Source organism: Saccopteryx bilineata, chromosome 2 (assembly GCF_036850765.1).
Source record: "Saccopteryx bilineata isolate mSacBil1 chromosome 2, mSacBil1_pri_phased_curated, whole genome shotgun sequence".
NCBI lineage: Eukaryota > Metazoa > Chordata > Mammalia > Chiroptera > Emballonuridae > Saccopteryx > Saccopteryx bilineata.
In genome coordinates, this window is record NC_089491.1 from 335,697,899 (window position 1) to 335,714,086 (window position 16,188).

A 16,188-nucleotide genomic window follows, 5' to 3' on the forward strand; every position below is an offset into this window, starting at 1 on the left:
CTGGCCCTGGTCCTTCCGATGTGGCCGGATGGGTTGGTGCCTCTGCCCTTCTCATGTGATGGTGCCTTCACTCATTTCTGCATTTGGTTGCTGATGCCTCAAGCATTTACCAGCTGCTCAGCTCAGGCCTGGCATTGTGCTAGACACAGGCGACAAGGAATGGATAGAAAACTCACCTGCCCTCGAGAGTCTTGACCAGTAAGCCAAGAGGCCATGTGGGGACACATGCTCCCACGAGGCTGTCGCAGGGGTCTCCGCCTGTCCCAAAGCTGTGGTCCAGGAAGGGTTCTCATGGGAGGGGGCAGTCAGGATTCATCAGTTCAGCAATCCCAGACACGGTCTTACCAAACTCCTCTGTGTAAAACTGACATGCGGATGCCCCGAGATTTTAATTCAGTAGATCGGGGTCAGACCCAGGTATCTGATCTGGATAAAGCTCCTGGAAAGCCATGTTTGTAACCCCTATTCTAGAGCGTGCCTGGGATAGGACAGTGCAGAGAAGGTTGTGGATTTCAAGGTGTGCTGGTGGTCTCAAGGGGCCCTGACTACATGTGCCACGTGCTCCAGGAGCAGCTCCGTACTCTGGCACAGTATAAGCGGGCCATACACTGGTGTTAAATAAATACAGTTTAATGACCTGTCAGCACGTCTTCCTGCTGCTCGTGCCCGGCTGGAACCCGGCACAGAGGGTTGGGTCTGCTCCGTGAGCTCCCTGGGCTGATGGTCAGGCCCTGCAGACTGGCTGGCCTGGCTGGGCTGAGTCACAGGGAGAGCTGTTTCTTTTTGGCAAACATCACCAAACTTCTCGAGAGAGAGCAACTCTGTATCTATGGCAGCATTTCCAGAAATACATTCTAGAAACAGGAATTTAAAGTGATTTATAAACACGAAGGCGTCAACATTAGTTTCAAATGCAGAGAGAGAGAGTTAGTGAGAAAGAGGAGAGACATTAATTCCTGGCCAACTTAAATTAAGATGTATTGATATAAACATTATTTATTTATTTATTTGTGACAGAGACAGAGAGAGTCAGAGAAAAGGACATATAGGGACAGACAGATAGGAAGGGAGATGAGAAGCATCAATTCTTCATTGTGGCACCTTAGTTGTTCATTGATTGCTTTTTCATATGTGCCTTGACTGGGGGGCTACAACAGACCTAGTGACCCCTTGCTCAAGCCAGTGACCTTGGGTTCAAGCTGGTGAGCTTTTTGCTCAAACCAGATGAGCTCATGTTCAAGCTGGCAACCTCAGGGTTTCGAACCTGGATCCTCTGCGTCCCAGTCCGATGCTCTATCTACTGTGCCACCACCTGGTCAGGTTTTTTTTTTTTTTTTTTTAAGTAGCCACTCAGTGATTTTGATGAGATGGTCCTCCAGGAGCTGAAGTGGTGCTTCGTTCAGTATTGCCCAAACGTATTTGGCCACAGAACTACCTCTGTCTCCAGCATGAGAGTCCTGAGAACGTTAGTTTGGAAGGAACTTCTTTACGGTTTTACCTGTTCTTCCTTTCCACCTACATTCAGAGCGAAGAGAACACATCAGTCAGATCTCAAACCTTGTTGGAATTCTTTTTTATTTAAAAAAAAAATTTTATTGATTGATTTTACAGAGAGAGGAGGGGAGAGAACAAGAAGCATCAAGTCTTAGTTGCTTCACTTTAGTCCTTCATTGATTGCTTGTTGTATGTGCCTTGACCGGGCAAGCCCAGGGTTTTGAACCAGCGATCTCAGCATTCCAAGTCAATGCTTCATCCACCATGCCACCACAGGTCAGGCCCTGTTGGCATTCTCAAGAGGAGTGTGATCACTCCCATGGGGATGAGGTTGGCTCTTGAAATGTGAAAAAAACCTGACTCTTTTTATGTATAATGCACAGATATCTCTATACTATGTAAAGAGCATTACAGTTATCTGTGGTATTAAAATTTAATGGAGGAGGGAGTGATTAGGGGGAAAAAATGTCTACCACAGCTCCTCAGAAGGGCAGTAATAAAAAAATATATACAAAGGCTGAGGAATGCTGATAAACAAATTTCCAACCAGTCATGTGGGATTTGGGTGAGAGCTCTGCATGGTGTGACCTGGGGCAGAGCAGCTCCTGCTCTGAGCACAGGCTCCTCTCCTGGGTTCTCACCACCATGTGAGATCGCTGTGAGTTTCTTTCTTTCTTTTTTTTTTTTTTAAGCCAGACAGAGAGAGAGAGAGAGAGAGAGAGAGAGACAGATAGGGTCAGACAGGAAGGGAGAGAGATGAGAAGCATTAATTCTTCGTTGAGGCACCTTCATTGTATTGATTGCTTTCTCATATATGCCTTGACCAGGGGGCTCCAGCTGATCCAGTGACCCCTTGCTCAAGTCAGTGACCTTGGGCTTCAAGCCAGCGACCTTGGGCTTCAAACCAGCGACCTTGGGTTTCAAACCAGCGACCTTTGGGATCAAGCCAGCGACCTGGGGTCATGTCTATGATCTCATGCTCAAGGTGGTGACCCTGCGCTCAAGCAGGTGAGCCACTTCGGGTTTTGAACCTGGGTCCTCAGCACTACAAGCTGACGCTCTATACATTGCGTCACTGCCTGGTCAGGTGCTGTGAGTTCTGATGAGACAAGTGCCATGCCTAACACGCAGGCGGGGTTTGTGAAATGGAGGCAAAAGACAGACCTTTAGACCTGGAACTTTGCTGGCCACCTGGGTGCGTGCAGCCGAGCTGGCCAACATGCCATCCTGGGGGCCTTTTCTACAGCAGGATACGTGGACCTCGGTACAGCCAGACCTAACAGAGTGGAAATGGGAAAATATTATTATTTTAAAGCTTGTAAGACAAACAGAAAAGCATTTTAGTCTGGGGGGACCCCACCAAGCCCACAGGGGCTGTTGGGCGCGACCTGCCCCTCTGAACAGTAGGGTCCAGACCCGAGGGATCACATACTCAATCGTGCAGGCCCACCCAGCTGGATGTCAGAGGCCCAGATAGACATGCAGGTGGGTAGGGCAGGCCAGGACAGGAAATGTTCCCTGCACCTAAAAATAGCATGGGAGGGGACAGGAAACAGAAACTGTGGGCCAACATGGAAATGCTTTCTGAATTATCAGGAAATCAGGACTAGAGCTGTGGAGCAGCCACCACCCTGCAGTGATAAGGCGTAGCTCTCTGTGAGCCTTCTCCATGGGAGGAATGGGTGGAAGGCGGAGCTAGAGAGGGTGGGCGGGCGCCTCATTGGGGAAGCATGGGGCTCAGTCCTTTGCTTCATTCCTAATACATGCATTTGTGCCCCTTGATTGTGAATTACACAGAGGCAAGTCTTTACTGAGGTGACCAACAGTCCTAGCATTCCCAAAATAAAGGGGTTCTGTGGATGTGGAACTTGAATTTTATTTAATTTTTAATTTTTTTTTTTTTTGTATTTTTCTGAAGCTGGAAACGGGGAGAGACAGTCAGACAGACTCCCGCATGCACCCAACCGGGATCCACCCGGCACGCCCACCAGGGGCGACGCTCTGCCCACCAGGGGGCGATGCTCTGCCCCTCCGGGGCGTCGCTTTACCATGACCAGAGCCACTCTAGCGCCTGGGGCAGAGGCCAAGGAGCCATCCCCAGCGCCCGGGCCATCTTTGCTCCAATGGAGCCTTGGCTGCGGGAGGGGAAGAGAGAGACAGAGAGGAAGGGGGGTGGTGGAGAAGCAAATGGGCGCTTCTCCTATGTGCCCTGGCCGGGAATCGAACCCGGGTCCCCCGCACGCCAGGCCAACGTTCCACTGCTGAACCAACCGGCCAGGGCCTTTTATTTTTAATTTTTAAAATTTATTTTATTGCTTTTTAGAGAGGGAGAAGAAGAGAAGGGTGGGGGGGGGGAGAGAAACTTCGATCTGTTGTACCACTTATTTATGCATTTACTGATTGATTCTTATATGTGCCCTGCCTGGGGATCCAACCCATAACCATAGCATCAGGGGGTGATGCTCTAACCAACTGAGCTACCTGGCCAGGGCTGGAACTTGAGTTTTCAAGCTGGGGAAATTCTAGATAAACTGACGAGTGATTGCCCGATTCTCAACAGAGGATGCTCAATCACTCAAAGCTGTAGTGCTGTGGGTACCACCCTGTCTGCACAGAGCATCACGGGGAGGGGGGGAGAGTTGCTAAAAAGCCCCAAGCCCATTAAATGAGCCTTCTGTATTTTCAAGCTGTCCAGGCAGGCAATTCCTATTGCAGACAAAGCTGAGAACTGCTGCTGCAGTCTGGGGCCTGTTTCCCGGGGCTCATCCCCAGAGAGTCTCAGGGCGGGGTCTGCAGTGGAGGATGGGAATGCTTCACTCCCTAGTAAGTCCATCAGTGGCGCTGCCCAGGCGAGTGTTCCCCTGGGCACACTTTGAGAAACGCTGGCCTGGCCTCTTATGCTCTTGGGAATCTGCTAGCTTTGAGCAGAATGAGACCTTTTGATCAATTCAATCAAAACATTTATTCAACACCTACACATTGGAGGACTTGGTGAGTTTACAGAGAAAACTCAATCAAAATCCCTCTTCTAAATGTAATTAACTTCTAATGAGCAAGACAAACACACTTTAGGGCAGCTGGCGACCAAAGTCGTCCCCAAAGAAGAAATCTAAGATTGAACAACACTTGGGTTGAGCATCAGAATTCCTGGGCTGTCATCATGACCATACTAATGAGCTAGGTGTGCGGCCCTGGGAAGCTGGTCCCACTCTTCTCATCCTCATCTTCCTTACCTGTAGATTGCAAGGCATGGACACCTCACTTCTAAAGCCCCTGCCTCATCTGAAACAGACTCTGAACCTGGCCTGCAAGTCTCACTGGGAGAGCGGAGTGTGCATGGATTCACGCAAATACTCCCCCAAGCTACGGACAAGCTCCTAGCGTCCTGTGAGTGGGTAGCAGCACGTGTGGCCAAAGAGAGATCACAGCTGTGTGAGGAGAAGAGTAGCCATAGGGTCCCACATGAGACCGAAGGTCGAGGGGCGCCTGAGTTGACACCAGCATATGTTGCCGATGGCAGTGGGAAGTGAGAAAGCCTTCTGAGGGGGCACCAGTTTGCTACGGCTCCCATAACAGAGTATCACAAACTGGGGCTCAACCAGGGACATTTACTTTGGAGGCTAGACATCTGAGGTCAAGGTGTGGGGCCGCGCTCTCTCCAAAGGGCCTAGGGAAAGTCTCTGTTCCTGGCCTTTCTCCTTGATTTGTGGCAACATAACTCTAGTCTTCACGTGGCATTTATTTTTAGACTTTTGCTTTTTATCAAGATATCAGTCATATTGGATTAGGGGACCTGCCTACTCCAATAGGGCCTCATCCTAACTAATTACCTCTGCACTGACCTAGCCTAGTTCTAAATAAGGTCACATTCTGAGGTGGTACTGGGAGATAGGACTTCAACACATAAATTGTGAGGGGACACAATTTAACCCATCACAGTGTGGATACACCAACAGCAGCAGCGATACAGATTCAACTACTAAAGAAGGTTCAGAGGTCTGAATGATAGTACTTGCAAACCTACAATTTATCACAGCATAGCAGTAACGTCCATACAGGGGTGTCGTCACAGCCAAAGGCCACTCAGGGTAAGGGGTCTGAAGAAGTCACGTCTGAGCTGCTTTTGCCCCCCCCCAGGGAGGGGTTGAGAAGGGACATGGTATCTCTGTAATCAGGAACCACCAATACATGCATAGAACCTGGGTTTCTCTTATCTGCTATCGTGCAGGTATAGTCTCACTACATGACTGTTCCCAATGGCAGAGCCCCCGGTGACTCGCAGAGACCAGGTACAAAGCATTGGTCTCGTGGCTATGAGAGCACAGGCTGGTATGAACCATCCCAAGCTCCTTGGGGGCTTTGTCACAAAGCAACGCTATTAATCAGTGTGCTCCGTGCTGTGACCGGGTCAGTGCTGTGTGTGGTCCTGATTCCCCAGGCTCAGATCACGGGCATCCCAGACCTGTGAGAATGAACCCTCACAGTCCAGGGGCTAGAGAAAATCACACAAGTGACCCTCTTCCCTAGGGAAGAGCTCCCCCTTCTACGTGGCTTTGTGTATGAAGCTCACGTGGACCTCAAGAATAAAAATCGGAGGCTGTTTGAGAGATCAGGCAGTTCTGTTCCCTTTGCCACTGGCCTTGGCTTGGGGCTGATGGTTTACATCTAATTTTTTATGCTTATACTTTTTAGTCCTCTGTAGCTCTTGTCACTGGAGCCCCTTCTTCCTCTTTTGCTGCTTCTGTGAGTCACTGCTCAGGCATGCTGGGTCCAAGGTGCCCTCAGAGTAGTGTGTGGGGCAGAGGGCGCCATTCCTTCCCTGGGACTCTGCAGCCCCAGTGGAGGCACAGAGATGTGGGGATCGGAGGGAAGCCCACTGAGGTGAGCCCGGTGGCCTGAGTGGGTGCCGATGGGTTACCACTCACGGGCTGTTAGCTCAAGGAAAGCCACCCAGCCAGGGCTCAGGAAGCCGGGGCAGCCCCAGGAACAGGAACTTGGATGGGTTGGAGTCTCGATCTGGTCGGTGGGCGCTCTGTGAAGGGAGCAGCATGCTGAGGCCACTGCTGACCCAAGTAGGCAGTGAAAGCCCCAGACCCCAGCCTGGAAGGAACCAGAGGGGCCCTCCCCATGGAGAGGGACCCGGAAATGGGAGCAAAACCTGCAGAGGGGCGTGGGTGGTGGGAGAAGGAACGAGGCTGACCAGTGCGGTGCCCCCAGAGGGCTCCTTTATTTCTAGTCCTCCAGGGACAGGGTTACCCTGGAGCTTGAGGCCTGGCTGAGTCTGCAGAGGTGACAAGGGGCCAAGGCAGAGGTGCCAGGGGAGGAAGCCAGGCAGGTCCTGTAGAGCAGCCCTGCCAAGACAGAGGGCAGAGCAGACCCCGTCTTCAGAGATGACCCCAGGCAGAGCTGAGAGCAGCATTAGAGGTGGAAGGCATGGGGCCTGGGGGCTGGGGTGAAACTCTTGCTCTCTTAGCACCCCAACTCCAGCTGGGAGGGGTCTGTCTGACCTCCCCTGGTTCCCGGCTCTGCCTACCCATGGTTTTTCTTTCTCTGCTACATGATGCCTACAGCTCAGCCCTGACTAACAAAGTCAGTCCCTGCTAGTCCCCACCCCAACCTGGACAGACACAAGCCACACCATTTATGAATTTTAATTGTGTTTTCAAAATGATCAGTGTAACAAAAAGGGCATGAAAAAGGGACTGGAAAAATACATAGATTCAGGTGGTCCCCTGGGCAATTCTGTGTTTCCTGCACAGAGTGAACGATTGCTCGTGAAGTGTTTGTGCGGACGGCGAAGCCCCTATTTTTGGGTTAGGTGCTTTGTGGGTGGGTCATAATGATTGTTTGTGTGTTATATGTCTGCTTTTATAGTTCAGGGTTTTTTTTTTTAGTGAGCAATACGCTCATTTGCCTGTTTTATGTGACTTAAGAGCAAACTTTTATAGTTTTAAACAATTGTGGTGGCTTGAGTTCTGGATGAACTTTTCGTTGTGTGTTTGATTGAGTTGAAGCTGAGACCTGGTTATGGGGATGTTGGGAAGGCCACTGAGGCCTGACCTGTGGTGGCGCAGTGGATAAAGCGTCGACCTGGAAATGCTGAGGTTGCCGGTTCAAAACCCTGGGCTTGCCTGGTCAAGGCACATATGGGAGTTGATGCTTCTCTTTCTCCTCTCTCTCTCCCCCTCTCTCTCTCCTTTCTAAAATGAATAAATAAATTAAAAAAAATAGGAAAGGCCAATGAGCTAGGGTCGAATCCCGGCTCAGTCACTATGGCTAGTGGGACCCTGAGCAAAGTGGCTCTCTGAGCCTCAATTCCTTCATCTGTGCCACCAAGAGAACAAATCGCCTACCTCAGTGGTCCCCAACCTTTTTTGGGCCACAGACCAGTTTAATGTCAGAAAATATTTTCATGGACCGGCCTTTAGGGTGGGATGGATAAATGTATCACGTGACTGAGACAAGCGTCAAGAGTGAGTCTTAGACAGATGGATGTAACAGAGGGAATCTGGTCATTTTTAAAAAATAAAACATTGTTCAGACTTAAATATAAATAAAACGGAAATAATGTAAGTTATTTATTCTTTCTCTGTGGAACGGTACCAAATGGCCCACGGACCGGTACCGGTTCGTGGCCTAGGGGTTGGGGACCACTGGCCTACCTGACAGGACTCAGTGCAACAGTGTACCTGAAAGTCTCTTTCAAAGCTCTATACAAGTGTAGATGATTAATTCTGCTGTTACAATTCAATGTGACATTGTTTCCATGAAAGCGTAATCTGCTTTATGACAATTGGATTTACAATGTAGTTTCCAGGAATGCATTTGTCTTGAAGCCTTTGGCCAAAAGCAACATAACCTGGCACAAAGATAAAATACATGGTGGCAAAAGGCAGGAACTGCCCAAGCAGGTTTTCAAAGAAAAAGAAAACAAAAGCAAAAACTTACCCTCAGCTGTGATGCTCACCCTGTCTCAATATACTCATCTGCAGAGATGTCCTGTATTAGCCAGTATTCTTCAGAGAACCAGGAAAAACAAGAGGCATGTGTGTGTTTATTCATTTATTTTAAGAAATTGGCTCATGCCATTGTGGAGGCTTAGCAAGGTCAAAGCCTTTATCTGGCAGGCTGGGAACCCACAGAAGGGTCAATGAAACAGTTCCGATCCAAAGGCAGTTTGCTAGCAGAATTCCTTCTTCTTTGAGGAAAGTCAGTCTTTTTCTGTTAAGGTTTTCAACTGATTAGACAAGGCCCACCACTTATGGAGAGCAATCTGTTTATTGATTTAACATTAATCTCATCGAAAAAAATATCTTCACAGAAATGTCTAGAATAATGTTTGACAAAATATCTGGGTGCCATGGCCTAGCCAAGTTGACATATGAATTTCACCATCACAGTGCCCCTCTGTCACTCTGCCTTCTGCTTCCCTCCCCCTCCCCAGAGGTATAGTAAACATCCTGAAGCCGGTGTGCTTCCTTCTCACCCATGTTTTTATTTATTTATTTATTTTAAATCCTCATATAACTTAAAACATTAAAAAAATTTACTGATGAGAGAGAGAGAAAGAGAGAGAGAGAAAGAGAGAGATAGAAATTATAATTTCTTGTTCTACTGATCCAAGTACCCACTGGTTGACTCTTATATGTGCCCTGACCGGGGATCGCACCCACAATCTTAGTGTATCGGGATGACACTCTAAGCAACTGAGCTGCCCGGCCAGGGCTCACTCATGCTTTTATATTATTACTACCTAGGTTTATGTAACAATATGGCAGGTCAAGTGGAAATTTCGGTGGAGGCACCCAGACAACAGGTAAGGTGTGAGGCCATGTCAAAGGATTTACAAAGGAAAACTAGAGGGAGAACACTCATCCTCCATGACAGCATGAATGAGTCAGGGATTTGAGATGTGAGGAGGGTTTATGAGCGGGACCTGAGCCACGTGCACCACCCCCACCTCTAAACCGGAAGGCATCACCTAGAACTCTGAGCATCCCTGAAGGTTGGAGAACCCGTGGGAGTGCTCCTGAGAGCGACCTAGAAACACCTCCCAGCTCAGAGACCGGGACTCCAGATTTAGTCAAGTCAGAAATCTCCTGTCCCCTTCTTCTCTTCCTTCCCTCTTAGACCTGGAGGGGTCAGAAACCGGGGTTGACAAGGAACAGACGATGGGCACAAGGAGGGATGGAGGGAAGAAGCTGGCCTCATTCCCCACTGGATGGCTCCACTGTAGCTGGCCTGTGATACACTGTGGGCGAGTGGTCTTGGATTCTGCAAGTATCCCATCTACCTCCCCCTATAGTGGCCACATCTATTTCCGCAACCTCTTTGGCATTGGGTTTGGCCATGTGACCTGCTAATGGGAAGTTAGCAGAGGTCACACGAATCAAGCATGTGATTTGCCTGCATTGAGGACCTTCCTCTTGCATGTCTGCCGTTATCAGGAGCACATGCCCCAGGCAGTAGAGAGTGTGTTTCCTAGGGGATGAAGGACACGGAACTGCCCTGGACAGAGCTCATAACCTGGAGCAAGCCTAACTGTGAACAGCAGACCGCCACAGACTTGCAAGCTAGAAAAAGACACTTGTATATTATTCCATGTGTCACTGGGCTTTGGGTGGTTTATGATGTGGCATTCATAATGAAAACAATGTCAATAACTGACTGATGAAAGGAATAACCATAAAAGTGGAACATTGTGATGATTCTACCAAGATAGACATTATTTATTTATTTATTTAAAAAAGTTTTATTTTTACTTATTCATTTTAGAGGAGAGAGAGAGAGAGAGAGAGAGAGAGAGAGAGAGAGAGAGAGAGAGAGAAAGGGGGGGGAGGAGCAGGAAGCATCAACTCCCATATGTGCCTTGAGCAGGCAAGCCCAGGGTTTTGAACCGGCAACCTCAGCATTCCAGGTCGACGCTTTATCCACTGCGCCACCACAGGTCAGGCGAGATAGACATTATTTATTGATTGGAGAACATTATTTAGTGATTAGAACTACCTACATTTCATTCTGGGGTGGGGGAAAAACATGTCAAACAAAATAAATTTAAAGAACATAAAGGCAACAAACAATATGTTGCTTTCTGATTACACCCATGAGTCCTGCTTGTTACATATACTTCCATTAACAGTGTGTAATAATGCTAGAGACGATTAAAAATTTATACAAATAGCATCACGTTGTACTCTGCAACGTGCACTTTTCAATCAATGCTATGTTTTTGAGTTTTATCTCGGCTGATGCTTGTAGTTCGAAATTTTCATTTAAATTGCTAAAACATATTTCACTGTGTGACTATACCACAACTTTTAAAAATCCATTCTTTTAATAATAGACACATAGGTTGTTCCCCCATCTTTGTGTGTGTGTGTGTGTGTGTGTGTGTGTGTGTGTGTGTGGTGGGGGCTATTACAAACTATGTATCAGGAAACATGCTCGTGCCCTGGTCGAATGGCTTGATTTGGTTAGAGGTTGTCCTGATGCACGAAGGTTGTGGGTTCGATCCCTGGTCAGGGCACATGCAGGAATAGATATCGATGTTTCTGTCTGTCTGTCTGTCTCTTTCCCTTTCTTTCTCTCTAAAATCAATCAATAAATTCTTTTTAAAAAGGAAGAAGACAAGTTATCTTCTCTAACATAGCAACATTAATGATGGACATAGGACAGGAAAACAACAGGAAATACTCCCATTCTGAAGAGAATAATGAGACCCAGCAGAGACTGGTCCATAGTAATTCCAGGTCTCAGAACATTCTTCCCGCGAATGGAGTATATACGTAGAGACAACAGCCCACCACCCGGAACTGGAAATCACTGTGCAAAATTGGATATCTTGGACTTTGAGCTTGGTGCTGTGCTGGGACAGGGCTTTTAGGTTGTCACCCTTGGGGAAGGGGTAAGTGTATTTTGCTTCCGGGAATTAGAGTGATCAAATTTTGGGTATAGAATGTAGGATTCAGCACTGTTCACCAGAGTTTCAGATTCTCTCCTTTCAAGCTCTGTGTTAGGTGATGTTGGTCTCAGGTCTGATGTTGGTTAGGGGTTGAGTGAATCCCATATTGTCAAAGACATGTATAAAAAAATAGGATTTATGGAAAAACGGGAAACTCCTAAGACCAGGCTCCTCAAGACAGAGATGTCCTCTCTTTCCCCATGAGGGCCAGGCCACCTGCTGGTTGGGATGTGGACTTCATTCTGTCTGAAGATTGCCCTCACTGTCTCCCCTTTTGTAGAGGATTATGAGCGTGTGGTCTTGTTTGAGGCAAAGAGACAGAGTGCTTGGTGTTGTTCAGTCTGGATTTGGAGTGCTGGCTTTACTGGGGTTCTCCAAGGACCCTGAGGTTTTTGAGAGGTTATGTGTCCTCTGTTGGGGGTGGAAGGTTCCAGTCCAGGTGCTGTGCCTTCATCTGGGAGAAATGCCATCTCCTCACTACATCCATATGAGCGCCTAGGATTGCACTTGCCGGTACTCTGGGAGGCAGAAAGTTCTGTGTGACTCACTTTGGCCAATGACGGCGAGTGTTTGAAGCATCCACCAGCCTGTTTGCACTTGACCTTTCCTTCTTACTACAGTAACTGTTGAAGTTCAGGATCAGGAGGCTCCGTCAGCATGTGTCCCTGAGTGAGGACCGTGTGCCGCAGTCACCAGGCTGAGCTGTGGGAAACAAGTAGCAGGAGGTAGAAACAAACCTTTGTTGTTTAAAGCCATTGATCCTTGTGAGTTGTTCTAAGAGCAGCATAACTGTCCTAGTCCTTCCCGACTGATACAAATGGATCTTTGGGGTGATGGGGTGCACGTCGCTGGCTTTAGTAGACAGTGTCAGGTAGCCTCCTGAAGGGACCGTTTCAGCCAAGGCTATTCCTTATAGGAGAGAGAAGGCAGAGCTTGGTCTCAGGTGCTCCCGTAGACAACCTTCGACCCTGCACTGGCCATTGTTGACTTCTAGCTGGTCTTTAAGCTGCTACTTGTCATCCCGGACTCGGGCAGAATGAGACTGATCAAGGAAGAAACAGGACAGTGTAGCCTAGGCTGAAGACTGAAAGGCAGGCTTGTCTGAAGTCAAGTAGAGAGATCAACCGAGACAGGAAGGAATGAGTGAGTGTCCAAGGTCCAGTCAGAGAGGGCCAGGTCAGCCACGGCAGCTGCCCAGAACCTGTGCTTGGACTCTGGGGAATAAAGGAATGATCAGGCGCTCAGACCAAAGATGTGGGCAGCCAGGGGGCAGGATTCAGGCGAGGATTTTGGGAGAGAGTTGGGAGCACAGGCAAAGTCAGGCACCTCTGGGTTGGGAGCTTCTTACACGCTGACGTTGGCCTTGGCACCCGGGTAGATCAGTTTGTGGAAAGGCAGGCACATCTGTGTGGAACAGAGGTTTGAGGAGAAGGCGGAACTCTGAGTCTGTCCTATTTTAATAAAATGGGCTAAGATTTGGTTCAGTCCAGCTGCTGTTCCTTCTTTGATCCGTCTGGTCCAATCCTCATTTGGGACATCCACTTTCTCCTCTGCACATAGCCCAGTGGTCGCCAACTCATTAGTCAGCAGAACCAAATATCAAGAGTACAATGATCGAAATTTCTTTTGAGAGCTAAATTTTTTAAACTTAAACTATATAGGTAGGTACATTGTTATTAACTTAATTAGGGTACTCCTAAGCTGGCCTTTGCGCCTGCACGTGGTATTTTGTGGAAGAGCCACACTGCATGTGGCTCGTGAGCCGCGGTTTGCTGACCACTGACATAGACTTTCTCTGCGGTCTTCATTTTTTATTTTTACATCTTCACTGGCATCTGGCCCATGGGGGAGAACAAAGGTGAAGTAACTATGTGCAGGCTCTGAACGAGGTACCTGTTATGCACTACCTCATTTAATCCTCACCGTGCCCCTCAGGGGTTGCTGTTACCATCATTACTATTCCTGTTTTATAGATGAGGAACCTGGGACTGGGACAGGTGAGTGTTTTACCTGAGGCCACATGAGCAGAAAGTCTGTCTGACTGCAGAGCCAGTGCCCCCAACCTCGGCTCTGCACCTGCTTTTGTTAGTGGAATGATTGTCCTTAGACCCATAACCCATGAGGTCCCCTCTGGAATCGCTAGATCACTTGCAGAGCTCTGGACCTGCCTCAGCTGGGAAGGTTCACCCTCACTGCAACCAGGGTCCCGGAGGCAGAAGCGTTTTCAAGGGTCCTGGGGGGAGTGAATGACAGGCTAGGCAGGAGAGCAGGAGGGGGCAGTGCAGGACGACAGCTGCTCCTGGTGGCTCCGAGTCACGTTTGTGCCTAAATTAGCCTGTTCTTTTCTAGATCCTCTGTAGGCTGCCTGGCTGGCTCATACACTGTTAGGTGTTGTGTGTCCCCCCACCCCTTATGTTTTATTTTATTTTATTTATTCATTTTTTAGAGAGGAGAGATAGAGGGAGAGAGAGGGGGGGAGAGAGAGAGAGAGAGAGAGAGAAGGGGGGAGGAGCTGGAAGCATCAACTCACATATGTGCCTTGACCAGGCAAGCCCAGGGTTTCAAACTGGTGACCTCAGCATTCCAGGTCGACGCTTTATCCACTGCGCCACCACAGGTCAGGCACGTTTTTCATTCAAACTAGCTTGCTGAGAGGCTGGATGGGGTGGCCTGAGGGATGGAGGTGTGTGCTCAAAACCCTCCCTTGTGCCTTCCTGTCCCTAGAGAGTTTTATCATCAGAAATGAATTCTTTCACTAGAATGCAGCTCGAAGTAAAGTCCATCAGCAAAATTAATCAGATTGGCCTCTGAAGACCGTATATTTGAAAAATGCACATAAAGAGAATTCTCATATAATTCTGCCATTATGTAGAGCAACTCCTCTCGCCCCTTGCCCATCTCAGCCCCGCACCTGCCCTGAGGGAGGAAGGGAGCGTCAGGGCTCCGAGTTCAGAGGTCAGGGAGGGGCTGGCAGAGGGAGACAGCAGGGAAGGCAAGCTGGACCATGTGCTGAGCTGCTCTCAGCCAGCTTCGGCTGCGGACTGGGAGCTGGAAAGTCCAAATCTGAGTTTTGTCTCTTTCACAAGCTCGGTGACATTGATCCTAGAAAAACACTGGGGATATGGGTGCTGACCCCTGGAGTGGAAAATTCACATACAGCTTTTGACTCCCCCAAAACTTAACTACAGCCAGCCCTTCACATCCACAGAGTCAACCACTCTTGGAGAGAAAACAGCGTTTTTGATCCGCCGCTGGGAAACTGCAGCTGGGAGTGCGAAAATACCGTTTCCGGATCTGCGGTGGGTCGAACCTGCGGACGTGAAACCCTCGGTTAGGAGGGGTGGACTGCGTATCAGAGAACATCTCTGGATAAGCGCACCCGCGCTGTCCAAAGCTGCGTTCTTCCGAGTCAGCCTGTGCTTTTCTCTGGGCCTCTGTTTCCCTTTCTGGAAAACGAAGGTTGAAGATGAGCCCGCACACCCTTCCCGTCTGACGCGCGCTGAGTCCAGGTTGTTCCCTGCAGATTCTGCACCGGGCAGTGGTTTCCCAGGGCTCGGGGCTCTGCTGGCTCAGCATGGCAGCTCTCTCCACTGAAAACTAATCTGTGCTCCACGATTGATCCTAGAAACGAGGCCAAACAACCACCACCTGCTTTTCTTATTAACTCTGCAAACAACACAGGTAATTTAGCACGGGACGGCTGGCAGGTGTCTGAGGGAACTGGGCTTTGCTCCAGGATGCGGAGTGATGGATGCCCCCTGGGGGCAGCCAGGTGCACCGCACACACACTGGCTGCTGGGATCTGGCTTTGCCCTGACCTGGCTGGACACTGTCTACACGTACCTCTCTGCGGGTCCCATCATACCGAGGGTCCTCCAGGTGCCAGACAGAGGTAACATAGAGGTTCTTCCCATCACATCGTCCCGACTTTTCTTCAGAATCTTTTCCGAAATAGCTCATTCCTCCTTCAAGGAGTGTTGTTTCCTTTATTCGTGTGTGTGTGTGTGTGTGTGTGTGTGTGTGTGTGTGTGTGTGTGTGTGTGTGTTTATGTCTTATGATTTTAAATACTCCGACTTTATCGTCTCTAGCCTTTTCCCCTCTATCTGAAATTTTGGGTTTCCAGCACCCTTGTTGGTTTTGTCTGCTGGCTCCTGAGCGCGAGGGACGTTTCCTTATCATTTCATTTGGGATTGTCATTTTGGATTGCGAGCTCAGATATTCGGGGAGTTTCACCTGCAACCGCTTTTTCTGGACTTTCTGGGCTATCTCTTGCCATGAGACCAATATCATGTGAATTTTTCTTGTTGGGGCTTTCCAGATCCACAGGTAATGTAACTCCAAGTCCCAACCCCTCCTGAGCCTGGACTTCTAAGCGGAGACCTCTCTAATGAACGAGGGAGGACAGGTAAGTTTCCTTGCAGTCTCCCGTACAAGCGAATGAGTTCTTCCAATCCACCTTTTACTGAGGTTGCATCTCTGTGAGTTCTGGCTTTATGCTGGGATCTTAGTTCCAACTCCCCACCTTGTACCGTACAAAGTCTCATTTCTTATTCGTGAACATAGTTACTGAGATGAACAGTTCAGACTTAACTGGGGCAGATGAATAGGGAAGCTGTGGTGTCAGCTTCAACTGTTTTTTTTTTTTTTTCCTCCTGCAAATAGCCTTATTGTTTGCATTTGGTCTGATGCATGGGAGAGGGCTCCAGGGTGGTTTAAAAGATGCCTAGTGGTT

At 48.8% G+C, this 16,188-nt stretch overlaps 1 protein-coding gene across 1 annotated transcript in view; it reads right to left on the reverse strand.

The window, feature by feature from the left end:
- LOC136322611 (pre-mRNA-splicing factor SLU7-like) overlaps positions 1 to 15,415 on the reverse strand; it is a 62,734-nt gene extending 47,319 nt beyond the window's left edge. The window contains 3 exon segments of the mRNA XM_066254536.1: positions 177 to 269; positions 14,739 to 14,901; positions 15,274 to 15,415. Coding sequence (XP_066110633.1) covers positions 177 to 269; positions 14,739 to 14,901; positions 15,274 to 15,415 — 398 coding nt within the window.
- Between the last annotated feature and the right edge of the window lie 773 nt (positions 15,416 to 16,188).